At 35.2% G+C, this 20,165-nt stretch overlaps 1 protein-coding gene across 1 annotated transcript in view; it reads left to right on the top strand.

Annotated features, from left to right (window-relative positions):
* Window positions 1-20,165, top strand: part of LOC111057898 — a 106,435-nt gene that overhangs the window by 79,238 nt on the left and 7,032 nt on the right. The window contains exons 27-35 of the mRNA XM_039440403.1: window positions 6,553-6,683; window positions 7,186-7,295; window positions 8,057-8,212; window positions 10,831-10,968; window positions 11,605-11,827; window positions 13,518-13,768; window positions 14,929-15,348; window positions 17,450-17,556; window positions 19,143-19,252. Of these exons, the coding sequence (XP_039296337.1) occupies window positions 6,553-6,683; window positions 7,186-7,295; window positions 8,057-8,212; window positions 10,831-10,968; window positions 11,605-11,827; window positions 13,518-13,768; window positions 14,929-15,348; window positions 17,450-17,556; window positions 19,143-19,252 (1,646 nt within the window). The remainder of the gene's footprint in view (window positions 1-6,552; window positions 6,684-7,185; window positions 7,296-8,056; window positions 8,213-10,830; window positions 10,969-11,604; window positions 11,828-13,517; window positions 13,769-14,928; window positions 15,349-17,449; window positions 17,557-19,142; window positions 19,253-20,165) is intronic.

Raw genomic sequence — 20,165 nt, 5'->3', positions numbered from 1 at the left:
GGTTTATGGTGTACGATTTAACATTAACGAAAAAATAATAATTTGAAGAACGATTTTCTTCTGGGAATGATCGACGAAAATTATCAATTCCCGACTCGAGGCAAGCTATTACAAAGCGAGACTGAACTGAAAGAAACAGCCTACCGGCTAGTGAGCGCGACGCACTCAAGTGAAAGAAATACGAACTGAACGAGGAGCGCGCGTCCAATTCAAAAAACGAAAAATGAAAACTAGAGCTGGCTCCAACATCCCCCCCCGGCTGAAAAGCTATTTTCAGACAAGGCTAGAGAACAAAGAAACAAAAAAAAACAATGAATAAACGACGAAAGAAATAAAAATAAAACAAAACGAGAATAAAACAAAAATGCAAAAGGAAAATTATTGAGTAGGCAACGGATACAACTTTGTAGCCGGCCTTTTGAAGCGACCATTGGCGCACCGCACCATAGCCACTCGAACGACACCGTCAGCACCGGGAAATACTTCCTCAATCACCCCCATAGGCCATTTCAACGGTGCGACATTTGGTTGATCCACTAGGACGATTGTACCAACCGTGAGAGGGGTGGAATCCTTACACCATTTCACACGGATTTGTAATTCATGTAAGTATTCTTTGCGCCAACGACTCCAGAAAGACTGAACCATTTGATTGACTAATTCAAACCGATCCAATCGATTCATTGGACGATCTTCCACATTTAACATAGGAAGGTACTTAAGAGGTGTCAAAGTGAGAAAATGAGCCGGTGTGAGGGCGAGGGGTTCACTCGGATCCGCGCTCATTTGACATAACGGGCGTGAGTTAAGTACAGCCTCAATTTGAACTAAGACAGTGTTCAATTCTTCGTAAGTCAACAACTGGTTACCAATAACTCGAAACAGGTGTGACTTTACTGATTTTATATTCGCCTCCCAAAGACCGCCGAAGTGAGGTGAACCTGGCGGGATGAAATTCCACTCAATGCTATGATCAGCAAGTTCATTCTGGAGCAGGTTTTGATATTCCTTGGAGTTCAGCATCCGTGACAATTTTATTAGCTCATCATAGGCGCCGACGAAGTTGGTACCATTATCGGAATACATGACCTTACAAGGACCTCGTCGAGCAAGGAAACGGCGAAAAGCTGATAAGAACATTTGGGTCGATAAGTCCGAAACTAATTCAATGTGAACGGCTTTAGTTGCCATACAGACAAAAAGACAAATGTACGATTTAAATATGAAAGGATTCCGACGCCTGGCCATGGTGATTCGAATGGGTCCACCATAATCAACTCCACATTGGACGAATGGTTTAGACGACAGAGTTCTACAGGCTGGCAGATTGCCCATTTTCGGCGGTGTAAGAGTGGGACGATAGTGAAAACACTTGTTACATTTTCGTACATGACTCCTTATAAGGACACGGGCTGATAAAATCCAATATTTTTGTCTCAAAATAGACGCCAATAAATGAGGTCCAGCGTGACAGTGCTTTTCATGAAAATAATCAATCAAAAGCGTGACCAATGGATCATTTTTCGGTAATATAATCGGATGACAGCTGTCATAATTCAACTCAGAATTTTGTAAACGTCCACCCACACGAATAATATCATGATCAAGAAAGGTGACAGTTGTTGAAGATGAGAAGTACATTCTTTCCCAGCTTTCAATTCCAGTAATTCTTTCGAAAAATGAATTTTTTGTACAACTTTACACAAATGTTTTTCCGCCAAATCGAAATCTAATTCATGAGGTTTAGGCAATAGACGAAGTACTTTCAATATTAACACCATGATACGCAATAGACGTTGGTAGTTGGAACAACGAGCAATTAAAAGATGAATCGAATTAATAGATGAATTCTCCGACTGTACTACAGTGACAATTGAGTGAACCTTGACCTCAGGTAGACACTCTATAGGTTCCAGATCGACCTTGACGGGCCAATCACTCTCTTCTAACATTAGCCAAGAGGGGCCAGACCACCACAAATCATGATTAATTATTTCAGAAGGGGATACACCTCTCGAAATGGGATCAGCTGGGTTTGAATTTCCTGCCACGTGTAACCAGTCGTTGATAGGACAGTCTTGAATTTTCGTAACTCGATTAGCGACGAAAGATTGCCATCTGGATGGACAGCCCCTGATCCAATGTAAGACAACAGTAGAATCCGATAATGCAACAACGCGAGTCACGTGACAACGAAGGCTCAAAACAGAGACAACAACCTGTATTAATTCAGCGAGCAAGAGCGCCGCGCATAATTCAAGCCTAGGTATGGATAAAGTCTTAGATGGCGCGACTTTTGATTTAGCGCACAACAATGTGATAGTTGCAGGTTGCATATCCATTTGAGATTTTATGTAGATCACACCACCATAACCTAAAGTCGATGCATCACAGAAACCAATGACAGTAATTTTCGAATCATTCATCACTCCTAAATGACGTGGTATGAAGAGATTGGACAATAAAGGGAACTCCTTCTGACATGTCTCCCATTGAAGCGCAATAGAGGGAGGTACTGAATCGTCCCAATCAAGACCAGCATTCCATAATTGTTTAATTAAACATTTAAGAAACAAAGTTAGGGGTGACAAGAGTCCCAAAGGATCGAAAATGCGTGCTACTACCGATAAAATGTGACGTTTGGTAGGAACAGACTGATTAGGATTCACTGAAAAACAAAACGAATCACTACCAGGTTGCCATTTCAAACCTAGGACAGCCAACAAATTTCCCATCTCGAAATCTTTAGACAAGGCCGATTTTTCATCTTCCGAGAAATCATTCATCAATTCAGGTGAATTGGAACTCCATTTAGTAAGTTCGAATCCGCCTCTCTCGAACAATTCTTTAGCCTGACTACAAAGACGATTTGCTTCACCTAAAGAAGACACACTTGTCACCAAATCATCCATAACATGTCACTCGGAATACGAGCTTTAGCATCAGGGAAATTTTCACCTTCTTCTTGAACAAGTTGATGGACAGTTCTGAGAGCTAGAAACGGTGACTCACTCAGACCAAATACGACAGTTTTTAATTCAAAAATTTGTATGGGATCATTGGACGAAAATCTCCATAACAAACGCTGAAATTTGCGACACGATTCATCGACAAGAATCTGTCTATACATCTGCTTTATATCAGCAGTTACAGCGATAGAAAATAACCGAAAATTGACTAACAGAACGAAAATATCCGTTTGCAACTTGGGGCCGATATGAAGTATATCATTCAATGATACTCCAGTAGTAGTTTTCGCGCCTGCGTCAAAGACAATACGCAAAGGCGTTGATTGACTCTGAGTTTTGATTACAGCATGATGAGGTATAAAATAACCACTTTTATCACTCTGATTTTTTATCAATTCCATGTGTCCTTGTTTGAGATAATCCAAGAGGACATCGTGATACACTAAACGCATGTTTGGATCACGTGCCAGTCGTTTCTCCAAACTGATGAGTCGACGTTCTGACATAGCATAAGAATCACCAAGACAATCAGGGGATTTTGAAAACGATAATGAGACAACGAATCTACCCGAATTTTCACGACGAACGGACGATGCAAAATCCTTCTCGCATTCTAACTCATCAGCAGTGAGTTGTTTTCCTACATCTGGAACGCTTTCCACTTCCCAAAATTTTCGAACTAACTTATCCAACGGTGATGTTAGACAAGTCATCAAACACGTTGAATTTTCTGAAGATTGAGTTAAAATAGGGGCTCTACCCATCAAAATATAACCGAAAACACTTCCAAGGCCATCAAATAATTCGAATCAATTTCCACACGACCATTTCGGAAAATATGGGGCACTAATTCAGCTCCTATAATAGCGTCAATTTCGCTGGGAATGTGATAACTTTCATCAGCAAGTCGAAGACCAAACAAATTTGATAATTTAGAATTATCAATTTTACTAGTGGGAAGCTGTTCCATGATTTTTTCGACAACTAATGGTTCAATGGAAAATTTAACACTAGAATCGAGTCGAGATTGAAGCGTGACAAAAGTACGACCAAAAACTGATTGCGAATTTCCGCCAAAACCATTCACAATTAATTGGAAAGGAAAATCGATAGTTGCAATTTACGACAAAGTTTACGAGTAATGAAATGACTTTGACTAGCTGAATCAACTAAAACTCTTATTTTGTGCAATCTACCTCTCTTATCAGGTACCTCGACTTGAGCAGTTGATAGTAGAACACTATACGGTGCCGACTTCGAATCGATAGAACAACAGGTAATAGTATTATTTTCTACCTTTTTCGCATCCGAATTTGATGACGAATTTGAAGCATTTCCGAAATGTAAAAGCGAATTATGCTTCTGACTACATTCCTCGCAGTTGGAAGAAGTACAATCTTTACTACGATGGGCTGGCGAGAAACATTTCAAACAGCAACCCTTCTCCTTAACAAAACGAAAACGGTCCCAAGGTGATAACTGACGAAAAAGACGACAATTGATCAATTATGATTTGTCATCGAACATTTCAGACATTCTGATATTTTTACCGGTGATTTGGTCACTTGCGAATTCGATTGAACAACCAACACTTTGGATTTTGGTATTGGTTTCACTACTGGCTTGCATTGTTTAGACGATTCGTCATGCGGTAACGATTTAATCTGCCTTTCGATGAATGAAACAAAATCAGTATATGTGGGATCATCCTTAGTATGAACTGAAGCTTCAAATGCCTTTCGAGAAACAGGATCTAAAATTTTCAACGCTTGGAACAGAAATATTGCATCAGATACATCTTCACCTCGTAGGCGTTTTAAAGCAGTAATTGAACCACAGAACTGATCGACTATAGAAACTAACCTGCACGAGACTCAGATTTTAGACAATTGAATTCGAAAATTTGTTTCAAGTACACATTTGAGAGTGAGCGGGGGTCATTGAACCGCTTAATTAATGCATCCCAATAATTTCATAATTATTAGCAATAGGTGGTAGATGACGTGAAATATTAGCCGCTTCTCCAGATAGTTTGGACACCAGATATTGGACCTTTTGTTGATTTGGAATCGATTTGTTGTCATGAATCATGCATTTAAACATTTCGTAGAATACCGCCCATTTTGATTGATCTCCGTCGAACACAGGAATTTCAATTTTCGGTAAAATATTAGACGAATCCTTATTGGAAGATACAGGTTGAGCCGGGGTAGAAACACTAGGTACAACCTGACTGCGTTTTTTCAATTCACTAGCAATTGCTTCCATATGTTCGAACATTTCCATATGTGAACTACTAAATTTGGGTACAAATTCCGGGTCTTTTTCCATTTCAAGCTCCTGTATTTCCATTTCAACAGCTTCATAATCCTGAACAGTTTTAAGAGTGGAACTATAGAGAATTAGAAATTGTTTAGCACTAGCTTCTTCTTTTAAAGCCTTTTTCGACAAATCGAAAGTACGTTGAATACGATAGAAATATTGCTCAAGTTTAGCTCGTTTGAGCTTTAACTTCGTTTCACTCATGATTGGATATTGGAAAGGTCTTAATGATTTTCATTTACTAATTTTCGAATAAAATTACGAATGCAACAATGAACGATTTTCATTGATGATTCAAGCAAGCAAAATGATAATGTTAGTACAAATTGAACAGAGAAAGCTCAATAGACGAAGCAAGCTAAGCGATAACGTTATCAGCATTGCAAAGTAACGGTTCCGATCGGACAATAGAGATAAGAGTGAACCAACTTGATCGGCTCAATTCATAATGTACAAACAGGTTTGAACCCTAGCATGCACAAACGATTTACAATAAAATTGGATAAGTGCTTGCCAAATATTTGAATAAAAAATAGCCAATAAAATCTGGCCTGGTGGACCAGTGTAAACTCTAAGGTTCAACTTTAAGAAATTTATATTGATTTTAATTGGTAATCAATAATTTTGATGTAAAGTGGACTGTATTGAATAGAAAAGAAACAAGTGATATCTCTACAGAAACAAGTACATGCAATGAATATATAAAAGAACAACTCACCGAAAATCTGCAGAGTACCTAATGTAATATTTATATTATTGAGCTTACAACTCCCAGGTAAGGTATTCAGGTGTCCCCGAGGTAGGAGATGAATCAAGGATGGTGAAAAGGCAAGCTTAATTGTCATCTACTGTTGGTAAATTCGGCTTCCATCATATAACGTTGCACATATATTTCTGACGAGATATTTACAATGTCTTTAAAGACTATAGATCGGTGAACTTTCCAATCGAAAAATAATAGTTTAAAACTTTCAACTAAAGGGAGTTTGGCAAACACTCTTCCAAACGTAGGTTTATGGTGTACGATTTAACACTAACGAAAAAATAATAATTTGAAGAACGATTTTCTTCTGGGAATGATCGACGAAAATCCAATTCCCGACTCGAGGCAAGCTATTTCAAAGCGAGACTGAACTGAAAGAAACAGCCTACCGGCTAGTGAGCGCGACGCACTCAAGTGAAAGAAATACGAACTGAACGAGGAGCGCAACTAATAATTTTGAAGTTTTTTCTAAATTTATTTTTATATTGAACAGATAAGTTGCGGATGTCATCATTCTGCTCTGCTGACTGACAATGGAAGAGTGCATACTTGGGGCAGGAATCTGGATGGACAGCTGGGTAATGGGGTTAGAACCAAGGAGGCACTGCATCCTACTCAAATCAATATTGGCAAGTTTATTATAACTTTTATATGCATATAATAAATAAGTAGTGACGTAATAAAGCTTGATTGACATTATCCAAAGATCAAAATCTTCTTATAATACTGTAATACAGAATAATACTAATGTAGTTGGCAGAACTATAATACTGTATTGTAGTTGTTAATAATACCGGTACTGTAGTAACTATTGGCAAAATTTCAATTTTTAAGTGATCCTGTTGAACAAATGTAGGAATATCGTGTCATGTTATTGTAGACCGGGAACTTATATATTGATTTCATTTTTATATTAATGTCACACTACTTATTACATTGATCGATTAATTAAATTGGCTATATAGTGTAAAAAATTAATTGAAATTTTAAATTCATCTACAATTTGTAGGTGATCCTGTTGAAGCTTATTCATGAATTACTCTTAACTTAGCATACTTATTCCATTGATTTACATTGACTACGTTTTGTTGGAAATTTACTTAAATTGTAAATGTATTTGTCAATTTGTAGGTGATCCAGTTGAAGCAGATGTACAGTATGTGGTTTGTGGGGGTGAATTCACGTTGTGCATGGAATCCAATGGCAGAGTGAGGGCTTGGGGATCCAATGTGAACGGCCAGGTAATAAAGCATTAAATTTATCCAATTCTTGATTGTAATTATTGAGAGAAGCATGTTCTAAATCTAAATTAGCTAATCAAAACACGAAGATATGTCCTCAAAAAAATCGTGATATTTGACAATATCTTTGTGTTTTCATAATTATCCACTATGTTTTCAACCTTATATAGACTACTAATTTCATAATTTTGTTTGTATTATAAATTTTTACTAACTCAAATATAAAAAACTTCAATCCTATATCACTAAATGAAGTTTGTAAATAGTAATTATAACACGCAACAAGCAACTAATAACTTATATCCCAACACATATAATTTATAGTGTGGTGTATATTTATTCATTGAATTATCTTTGCCTATTAAGAAATTATTCAATGCATAAAACTTCATTGTTTTAATTGTATTGAATGTTATAGTATTCTAATTTGTATTGTATTTGTTTTCGATTAATAAACTTTGATTTTATTTCATTATGAATAAGTCACTACATTTCACCAAACACTGTGTCAGACGTCTTAATGAGCTATTTATACCAAATATCGAAGAAATGTGTGAGATTAAAGTTATTCAATATTCGATTTTCCTCCTATAAATTTCAATATTTGCAGAAGTCTCCGGAGTATTTGATTATATTCTCCAGAGTACCTATATCAATGTTAATCCTATTTAATTAACAATCATTATTTTTAGTATGTGACTGTAATGTATTATGTGTATAATCTTCTCTTAAGAGTGTAATTCAGTATAATTATTTTGCAGTTGGGACGAGCTCCAATCGAGGATAGTACAAAAACAGGAATGGTTCTGTTGAAAACATCAAAACGAATCATAAAACTGCCCCATGGCTCTTTGAACACAGCTGATTCACCCAAGGAAATCACTGGTTTGCCTCCTTATGAACTGTACGATTCTGGGGTGAGATACTTTTACAATCATTTGGAATTCTTATCATGTCTTAGAGTAGTTACTAAAGTAATCTGATTTATTGTTGTCAGTGTATCATCCTCATTCTAAATTCACCGTATTGTGTATCCAATTCCTTGATATCAATGAAATGAAGTTGTCAATGTATTATCCTTATTCCAAGTTGTCTGTATTTTTAAGTTTTTCAATTATTTATCTCAGTAGGGCTACTTGGAATAGTACCTTACGTAACAAGGACGGGAAGGGGCCTTTTGCAGGCGAGAATGATGTTTTTAGTCGAGGCGTTAGCCTCGACTAGAATTTCATTCGAGCACTGCAAAAGACATTGGGCCATATGAATAAAGTTGAGCATTTGCTTATACTTCTAAAATATGGAGCATTTGCTTCATTTTCTATGTATAAATGTGAGCAAAACCTTTTGCTCATGCTCATCAAAAAAATATTTTGAGCATTTGCTCAAAAGTAAAAGCTTTTGCTCAAAATTGTATGAATAAACTAGAGCATTTGCTCAACTTTTGAAGCAAATGCTTCAAAAAAGGTGAGTCTAGTCTAGAGCAGCTTATCACCTTTTGCTCATTGTAAAATGGCTCAACTAATTCATATGAGGAAGAGGAAACTATTCCAGATACGATCACAACCAATAGTTGACAACTATAAAACAATTTTTAGATTCAACCATGATATGTATCACCACTATCCCTACAAAAGAATAAATACAAAAGATGTTACCTGTTATAAAGATATCCGTCACAAAATAGAAAATAGGCATTTAAGAAGATGAGAGTGTAGATGATTATAAGAATGTTATTGATATTATAAGAATATGCTGAAGATTATTTTAGAGATGCTATTTTTTCACGCTATTATTTCAAAATTCTAAACTCAACTAACCTAAAACTATTCATAAATAGAAAACAAAGCAGACGACGCAAACACAAGCGGTGCACCCTACTTGCATATTTAGCGCTTCCGTGAGCTATAAAAACAAAGTAAGGCTACAAAAGCGAATCAGCTAATGAAAAATCTTTGAAATACGTGAGCATTTGCTCCAGAGTTCAGGAGCATAAGGTAAGAGTATAAGGTAAAGCTTATTCATATAAAAATGAGCAAATGCTTTTGCTTCTACCTTTTGCTCATGAGCAAAACCTTATGCTCCATGCTCTTGCTCATGAGCATTTACTCTGGTTTTATTCATATGGGCCATTCACGTCCAAGTAACATAGGCTACACTTTTTTTGTCATAATAATCTAAAGAAGAATAATATTGAGAAATAGAAAACATTACCTGCTGGTGCTGACGTTACTACATGCATTCTATAAACATAACCTAGTTTACAAATTCCGAATCAGGAATTTTGTTGAAATTGACAAAACTTCCACCTGGAGCGCTGAAGGAGGTTTTTTGTAGCAGTTTTGCTGTTCCTATTTCGGAGCTAGGAAACATACTCGACTGTAAAGAAAAAATATGGTTTCATTACAGTACAGTATGCTGTAATGAGAATCATATGTTTATTTGTTCTGCAAACAGCTGTTTACCGGATTGATTTCATGCATGGAAAACAGCTGAAATTGAATGACTATGACAAAAATGCAATTAAATTGGAGCAATAGGCACAGTATACATACAGTATGGAAACTTGGCTAGTACCCTGACGCAAAAATCCGCCATCTTGTTAGGAAGCGCCGCATTGTAATAGTATTGATGGTAGGTTCGGATCACTTTAATGATCCGGATCAATTAATCTCGTTCACTGCCACGAGCCAATCAGAAGACCAGGATTGGAACTTCCTAAGGTCACGTGACGTGTCTAGTATTTGTGTCATGTAAAAAGCATGGTTAGATAGGCGTTTGATTACAAGTTTCCATTCTGTACCTATTCTGTGCTATAGGTACCTTTTCCTTTTATACACGACTAGTATCGGCCGATAACGCAATTATCAAGTGTTAAAAGTACAATTGACACTTGTGATAACCGAAACTAGTCATGTCTTGAAGAAAACAACATGAAGATGTACTAGTAATCACTATTTAATTGTTTGTTTATATTTGTAAGCGGAATATCATAATCAATGTAGTCTAATGGTCTCTTCACACTTAGCTACGCTACACTGAAAGACGTCCTATTTCCCAATGTTAGATCCAAGCCACTACCAAAAAAAAGTTAACTTTATTTCAATAAATTCACTTCTTTTTCAGAAATTGGGTACTACTGTAACATTAAAAAATGATAGCACTATAAGTTCTCCAATATGTTTCACATCAATTGGATAGAGACGTTATATAAATATTCATATCCAACGAATCTTTCCTACATTTAAATGTATTTTGATAAGTTAAATTCCAGATACTAGTTTAAATACTCATGGAAGCTATCGAGAGACTCAAACGTTGAACTATTGAATTGAATTATGTTTTTTCGTCAAAATTATACATAATTAGGCTATAAAATTTTCAGGGTACAATAATTCTTGCAGCCCAAACATAACAATACAATACTTTACAATACAAGTAGAACAAGTAAATGACATTTGTGTTATTACTTTGAATTATATCTTAAATTCTTAATGTATGATTTAGTAAAATGTTGCTTTTTCATTTTAATTTTCAGGAATCGTCAGTAAAAATGTACCAGAATGGAGTGAAGCCATTGGCTGATATGGAGAGCCCCCCTCATGGATTGAGAACTCTGCATTATGCGTTGCATCAGTATAGGGGCTATTATAATTCGACGGAAATCCTGAATAAGGTCAGTTATTTGTCCGGCTATTAAAGTAGTTTATAATTTTGTTAAGTCTTCAATTGATGAACATCAAGTTTACATATTTTTTAAGCTACAATCTTGGACACATATTATTTGAATTTAATTTAGTTTAAAAAAATTTGAAACATTTGAAAGATTCTTCGTACTAAACAACTTCTAAAAGTTGTTCAATTTAGCTGCTAGCGACTCTCATTTTACATGTTTTCTTAACAAAAAATAAGTTTTTATGCAACAACTAACATGTTCCCCAAAAATCTGATGTTTCATCTACTTATCCAACGAGCTCCCAACAATCTAAAACATTTTTCAACTAGTTATGCTTCCAACAACTTTGTGTTGTTTTAAAACTAGTTTATCATGTTTTTAAACTTGAAAAATCAACGTGATATTAAACTGAACTAGTTAACAAACTGAACTGGTTTCTTGCTTTTCAATTTATAAATAATGTTTTTAAATTAGTTTTTCATTGAAAATTTTAAACTTGTTTATTTGTAAAAACATTGAAAATGTCTCAACATCAAAATCACATCAAACAATACAAGATGATAATAACAATATTTAACTATTAATTTTTCTATCTACTAGATAACTCGTTTTCTACTAGTTTTTTCACGTTTACAGTGCCTGGAACTTGAAGATTGGTGCACAGCTTCGAAACTATTCGCACTGGACGGTCACGTTGATAGAGCGTTGCGTTATCGGTTGAAAGCGGTTGCGGCGGCTGCAGCTGTTAACGATTCAACCGTTTCCACGCCCGTTAATAAAACGTCAACGGACACAACGTCCAACGTTGAGGACGATGACGTCACGGTTACTGTCACCACTACTACTGATGCCACCGAAGGTAATTCAGTGTTTTTTGAATGATGTTGACATCATTGGGACCGTTCTGTGTACAAAGAATGTGGTAAATTGTCCGATTCACAATTTACCAGGTAAGAGATCGGTGGTCTAGTGGATAGAGTGCCTGCACAGCAGCATAGAGATCCCGGGTTCAAAACCTCTCAATACCAAAAGTTTTTTAACCAGATCACTCCCGTGTTATCGGATGGACATGTTAAACTGTCGGTCCCGGCTGAAGTATGACAGTCGTAAGGCCCATTGACGGCTTAAATTATATATTCAGGGGGTGGGACCTTCCCGCAAGGGACTCCCCACCAACAAAAGCCATACGAATTTACTTTTCACCAGGTAAAAAGTTCCGCGTCCCATGGGAAGAATTTTGACAGATTCTGTACCAAAAAACCAGTTCCAGTTCCAAGTTCCTGCCCCACAGTCGAAGCCTGGTAAATTGTTACAGCTCCAACTATCCGAGTTCTCATTGGTCAATTGAATTTTGTAGTCTGCTTGCTTCTCTGCGCATGCGCTGATAGCTTGTTTACCATAGCATAGCCATAGAATACATAACCAACAAGATTATGTTTAATAACCATTCGTTAAATGAATTTTTCTCTATAGCAAATTTGGGAGTTTACCTTCAGTAATGGAATGAAAGAAATGCACGCACACTTTTCTAGACGTTAAGTTTGTAAAACAGCCTTTCTTCATTCACGCAGCTAGTAAACGACACATTTTGTTGTAAATCAACTTTATAAGTGCGCGCCAAAAGGTTGAAACAACGATTTTGAAATGGCGTCCCATGGGAACATTTTGCACTAGTCATGGATGATGGAACAATTTACGATTGGAACTGGAACAATTTACTGTACACAGAACGTACACATTCAGAATGATATTGCAGCCTTCCTTGTGCATTCAACTGTAAAAGTAAAACTCTATTTGACAAGGGCAGAAAGTGTTTGATAGACTTTTTGACTTTATATATCTTCAATATAATAAATACGGATTCCCACATATCAGCATCAATGAAGTTGTCCGGTACAGTAAGAATATTATTCCTCACTATTATTACTATTAAACTTATAATAAGAGAATCACAAGTGTGTAGGAATCCAGCTTTTAAGCGGATTCAGTATCAGTGAAGTGTCTGAAACCATGAGAATTATAACCTTAAATTTTAATGGGATTACTCATACTAGATCGGCCGAGCTTAATGGGAATAGTCTGATCAGAACTTCTAGGTATTATATTTTCACTGTACCAGATACGTTCACTGATACTGATATGTGAGCATCCGTTTTAAAACTACTGTTTCTTAGATTTATTCATATACAGTAAAAACACAGTAATATACAGGCAATATTACAGGCACATTGCTTAAAAACCTTGCATGATAAGATTTGTTGAATAGGAATTGATATTGTGGAATATCTCCATAATTGAAAAAACACAGTTTTATTCTTGTTACATCCACATTAATTTGTTAGATTTCTACACAGTACTTGCAGTTCTGTATTGAAACCAGCACATTTTCAGCTGAAGATGTAGTCCTGCGTACAAATCTAATAAATTATGTGGATGTGACAAAAATAAAAATGCATTGTTTAGTGGAACCATTATGTGTTTTAGAGAATAAAGAACTTTGATTAGAATTTGAAAAATGATTAGAATTTTTATTTTTGAATTGTTTGAAGGTTCGGAAGACACGGAGACCAGTTCGTCGAGCCCTACATCGGCGACGGTGACCACTCGGAAGGTGGTGATGCTCGGTGGTGAACAGGTGGTGATGCGCATCCACGAGCCCCGCCAGTGCCGCACCTGTCACCACGTCATACTGCCCACCATCGACGACTCCACCACAGACGACACCACGGATGACAGCGAGATACACACCTTCGCCGTGCAGGGTGGCACCGAGGAGATGTCCAGCTGCTCGCAGGACTCGGTCAGTGTAGCAAATATGAGGATACTGTATCAAATTGTAAGGATACTGTTTCAAATATATGGGTTCTGTATCAAATGTATGGGTTTTGTATCAAATTTTAAGGATACTGTATCAAATATATGGGTTCTGTTTCAAATTGTAAGGATACGGTATCAAATGAAAGGATACGGTATCAAAGTGTAAGGATACTGAATCAAATAAAAGGATACTGTATCAAATATTATGTGGGTTTTGTATCAAATGTTTGGGCTATGTATCAAATTGTAAGGATACTTTATCAATCATTTGGGTTTGGGTACTGTATCAAATTTATAGGTTCTGTCAAATGGGTTCTGAACTCTTCTTTCCAACGCAAATCATGTTCTCTCTCTACCACCGAGACGACTGTTCCACGTGTAGTCTCAGCATAATTCCGTGGGAACAGGGAAAGGCAAGTTTAAATAATATTCCCAAATTCTAGTGTATACACTAGACATATTGTCTAGTTCTAACATACTGTCTGTTCCGGGCGCAAATTAGCTTTGCAAATACTTATATTGTACAAGGACTTCATTATTTGTATGGCTTCCTTGTTTTCCTTGAAAAACTATACAAGATAAAATAATGCTGTTCTCAGCCTTCAAAACATTGACAATTTAAGAGGGTTTGGTAAATGTCCTTTAAGTAGAAATAATGAAACGTCTGCATGCAGACGTCACCAGTCATATTCAGACAGTTGGTCACCGGGGGGGGGGGGAATTCTTCCTCTGTCTGACTGCACACGACCGTCTGTTGGTGTGTGCGTTTGCCTGTAGCTTTCAGACTTATAAATTGTGATCTATAATATAATAAAGTAAAGAATTGGCTTATACACGCACAAGATTGCAATTTCACGAATGATGCATCATCACGTCTGAACTACTGGTGTACTGGACTGATTAACTTAAAATTTTGTTTATGGATTCTCAATTTACCGAGGATGCTTATAAACCTATTTTAAGTTCAAGATTTTTTCACGTCAAGTTTTCAGTTTGTCAAGTGTTTAATTAGACCCTTGCGGAGCGCGGGTTACTTCCTAGTATTTAATAAAATTTGGGAAAGGAACAGCTCTGGATTTCGTCTGTTGTTCCTTTTCTAATTATTTCTATGATTTGTGTATCACTAAATTTTTTTCTGCTCAGGACACCGCTAAGACAAGCGACACACCTTCGCTGAGCGACGATGTATTTGAGTCGGGCAGTGAAACGCCGCTATCCGACACGCATACGACATCCACCACCAATCAGACATTTAGTTGCTGCCAGGAAGGCATCAGAGCGTGCACACACAGACGTCGACAGTCGTCGCTGGTGCAGCAGAGCTCCTACGAGTCGACAGCGACACTCAACGACGAAAAATTGCCCGACGACAAAATAATGTCGGACGCTAAAATGCCGGATGACAAATCGTCGGTCGCGTCTTCTGGGTCGGTTGGTGGCGATTTTTCGTCGGCGGAGAAAGCCTATAGGGCTTCTATTGACAATTATGTAAGTGTGGTGGCGTCCTACCTGAAGGAGTACGCAGATAGTCCGGTGCCTGTTATCAGGGATATCCTTTATCAGGTTAGTGGACTTGCTATAGTGAGGTCCACGTTATAATGGCAGTGGAGAAATATATAGGATAACAACGTTGCCGATCCTCAATCTTGTCAATGCCTTCTATAGGTTTATTGATGTAATATTAACTGTTCATTCTCGTCGAAAATAATCAATTATATTTTATTTAGCTTGAAATTATATTTTTCAATAATTTCATAATAAGGATGAAATATTGTGTTAATTAGTTATTAATTGTACATTTTTGGAAGAAGATCTGGCAACAGAGCAAAGCGAGAAAGAGATAGCGCTATCCGCTTTGTTGAATGATAGACAAGGATAGCACCATTGCTAATCAAACACTGCCATTATAACGTGGACCTCACTATAGTTTCAATTAAAATTTATCCCTGATACCTTTGTTGGTGAGATGTAGTGATATTAAATATAACTAAATTTTTAATAAATCTTATTAATAATGAAACATTGGAATGTTGTCTAGAAATATCACTTATTAAGAAAATACTTACATGTTTCAACACCTATGGTGTTATCTTCAGTGTGAAATTTTTTATTTATTTTTACACTGAATAAGCCACCATAGGTGTTGAAACAGGTATGTAATTTTTCAATAGAGTCGTGATATTTCTAGAGAAGATTTTAGTGTTTCATTAAATTTATTTCCTCCACAAAATCCAACGATTACAAAGTTTGCAACAACATGTACCTTGGACCTATTATAATGACTCTCCTGTTAACACTATCAAGTAACAACTAAAGCACAAGAGGTGAAACGTGGAAATGAGACCATGCACTGGCATAACTGAAAATCACTTGTTCGCCTGTAGTTAGTTGGTTTGTTCTTAGTTAATTTTTTTATTTACAATGCAAATGACACTAATGTAATAACATTGGTAGATAAAATAATAAGGTAGCCCTTGTGCTATTTTTCTTCGAAATTTATATTTATCTACTTATTTTATACATTGATAGATACAATATAATTCTCAACCATGAATGATTGGAAAAGGAGCAACAGGCTCAAAGCCCAAAACTGAAAAAAGTTATAGGTGAGAAAATCCATGATCAGGTAAAAATTTCACGTGTACAATTTTTATAAAATTTTAGTCCAAAATAAACATGAAAACTATAAATTTTGAATTTAGATGGCTTGAATTAATAAATTGATTAGAAATATTCCACTAGATTACCACTTGTAACGAATAATATTGAGTTATTTATGAAAATTTGGAACCATTGAAGAAACATAAACTTGTAAACACTGTTTATAATTGTTGTTCGTTAGTTGAATTTCATTTCTCCCTATTTTTCAATAAAATTTACTTCTATAATATTATTCTTAACCCGAAATATGAAATATATTGTCTAGCATTATTGACTCTCTATTTTTTAATCAAATTCATTCCTATAACGCTATTTATGACCAGAAATATGAGAATGCTTGTCTAGCAATATTGTACAATTCATTTCTACAACCTTATAATTTACAACTATAGAATAGAATGACTTCATTTATAGTAACATTGCAAAAATAGTACCTATATAGTATAATTATTAAATTTATAACCTAATGGATAAAACATATTTTTTTCAAGAAATACACATCAGTCATAAAACAGGCTTAACCTGTTGTCCTCTCCCATTCATTTCATATGAATTGTGCTTGTTTCTAAATAAATAAATGAAGTGAAACAAATTTATTTTAGGAATAAGGGCCAGACCACATTAAGCGTTTGGTCAGGTGTTTTTCCAGGCGCCAACCCAATCGGAGAGCATTCGGCCGTGCCGCCTCTAAAAATGGTTAATATGGTCTGGCCCTAAATTTAGAAGAGTAACACTTTGTAGGTTCATAGTTTCTAGTCTAAACTATACAAAGAATGAGGGTTTAGTTGCATAAAAATTTATTTGTAGTGACAAGGAATATAATTGAACATAGAAAATACAACAATGCAGATGTTTTACACGAACGGATGAAATTTGGACAGATTCTGTTTTAAACTGTTCAACAGAGATTATTCTCATTTAATTCAACTTACTCTGTATCATATTCATATGTATCATAATTTACTTTTGTATCATTTACTTATGTATCAAATGTATTTGATAGACACTTGATTTCTGGATCGAGCAATCGCTGCCTGTATCTACATTGGAGAATTTTCTGAAAGAGCATTGGGGCCTGGTTCATTATCCTCTAGGGGTTTTGTTGTTTGGGTGAGTAGATTTTTTAAAATTAATATTCTTTATTGATTCATACAATAAGCATCAAAATCATAGGGAGAGAATAAATAAGGTAACCTTATTTAATAATATCAAAAAATATTCAAATATTATGATGTTATGTTTGGCAATAGACTAAATTTATTTGGCTCACTTGATATAAGTAGTAGATGTAATTTTAAAAAATATATGATTTCATTCAATTGTAATCTTCAGAAAGTTGTTATCAGTGGACTTACATCTTATCGTTTTCAATGAATTTAAAAATAAAACTTGAAAATGTATCTCTGGTTGCACAAAAGCCTGTTGAATTTTAATTTGTGACTAAATTCCCAAGAGAACCAATCAGAGAAGACTTCTTCACGGATAAGCCTCATCTGATTGGTTCTCGTTAAATCATTATTAAAATTTAACAGGCTTTTGTGCAACCGGGCCTTAGCTGTTAAGAACTTGAAAGTTGATTGTCAAGTTCACTTAATATTTTAACATTCTATAACTAGTTTGTTTTTAATATAACTTGATATTGAAGTTGTAACATTCATCCTAAAACTTTGTAGCTCTTTTGGAAATGTAATTCTTAAACAAAATATTATTCCGTGAACATAAGATACATAATGCTGCATTCCATAGTTGAATTAATTCATATAAATATAATTTTTTATACAGGGTGTTTCAGAGAAACGGGAAATTTTGAAAGTTAAATAATTCCAAGAAAAAAATATTTAAAAAAAAGTTTTTCATATCATTCAATAGTAAAAATAATGCCATTTTAGAATAAATAATACCGTAACATTTATTCTTTGAAGATGACATCTTGCAGGTATGTTCCTTTTCTATGCAAACATTCCTGAAGAATTGAAAGCCAACATTCGAGAAGCGATTTCAAATTCTAGTTGTAATGTTACGTCAAACCATGGACAATATGATGAAGAGACTACAGGAATGTTTGCGTAGAAAAGGAACATACCTGCAAGATGTCATCTTCAAAAAATAAATGTTACGGTATTATTTATTCAAAAATGGCATTATTTTTACTATTGAATGATATGAAAAACTTTATTTAAAGATTTGTTTTTCTTGAAATTATTTAACTTTAAAAATTTCCCGTTTCTCTGAAACACCCTGAAACATGATTATTATTGGAACAGCCAACAGCTTAAGTTATGAGAAAGTGTTAGACATTGTTTTTTGTTGTCTCTGCGTTATTTTAGCTTTGTAAAAAAACACTTTCCTTTGTACTCGACCTACTTGTCAAGATCCATGTATATGTTATATATTTGTTGATCATATAAAAAAATACTTTGCTATTCCAATTATATGATCCATGTATAAGTTATATATTTGTTGATCATATAAAAAAACACTCTGCTATTCCAATTATATATTGCAGGTTTATTAATTCTAGTGTTATATTGTATTCGAATTTAAATACGGTAGTTATTGTAGGATGAATGTAGTCTAAATCAAGAGCAATATTGATAAAATTTGTTTATGAATTCATTATGTGTTATGATTGGAACGGATCCAAAAATATTTTGTAATTATTTGTATAAAAAACGTGATTTTTCTTATTTTTTCAGCAGCCAACCCTACGAACGATCAAGTGACGCTGAAAAGATCCTCTGCAGACTGTCGATTGACTTTACTCTGCTTCTGTGTAACTCAATGGTTGATCACGTCTCGGACAAAAGTATGAAACAGTAATTACAATGTAACCACATCATTTCATTTTGGCAATAGGCTAAGCTTCACAGTCAAAACATCACGTTCGAAATCATCTTTCAGTAGGCAGGTTTACGAAATCACAGTTTGAGTTTTTTCTACTTTATTCATTATACATTATTTGATTTCACCCTCCTTGCCTTGTCTTCTTACCTTGTTTTCAAACTCATGTTTTAAAATGTTTTTAAATTATTGTTCTTCACCATCAGAATTTGGTTAGTTTGTCTTAACCTTAAAGTCAGTGCTTTCTTTCAATGTATGGAAAATGTTATGTTCCTTCAATTCTAAACATTTATTGATTTGTAAATTGAATCTAACTGACAAAGTTGATTTACGTTAACATCTTCTTGTAGTTTTATTTAAAATGTTTCTTGGGATATCTTGACTGTGTAATATGTGTTTTCATTGTGTAAACATGTGTTCAATTTGTGTTTTCATTTCATAGCATAAGTATATATCCCATGGTATAGGGCGTTTATGTCGCAACTTCTACTGTTCTCCCAAGCCGATAGTACACGTAGTTCTTTCCCATGCAGCTGTGTGACGCTGGTAGTCTCTCAAATTATGCCGTTCATACACTCTCACCCCAACAAAACAGTAAAAATTGAGAATAATCGACAGTAATCGGCTTGAGATAACAGTAAAAGTTGCGACATAAATTCCCTATACCATGGGATATCTACTTACGCTATTGTTTCTCTATGGTAATATCTTCCTAACATGTTTACCTGGCTTAGAGACTCACATAAACCAACCTGTTGATTGAGATAGTCAAATAACCAACTAAATTGATTGAGTCTGTTGTTTTTCTTGCAATCATTTTTTTGATTTTGTGCATGAGTTAATGAAATGAATAAACCAATATAGTTTTAACCTTTCTT

Source organism: Nilaparvata lugens, chromosome 13, assembly GCF_014356525.2.
Source record: "Nilaparvata lugens isolate BPH chromosome 13, ASM1435652v1, whole genome shotgun sequence".
In the NCBI taxonomy this organism is placed as follows: domain Eukaryota; kingdom Metazoa; phylum Arthropoda; class Insecta; order Hemiptera; family Delphacidae; genus Nilaparvata; species Nilaparvata lugens.
This window is presented reverse-complemented; position numbering and strand designations above follow the sequence as displayed.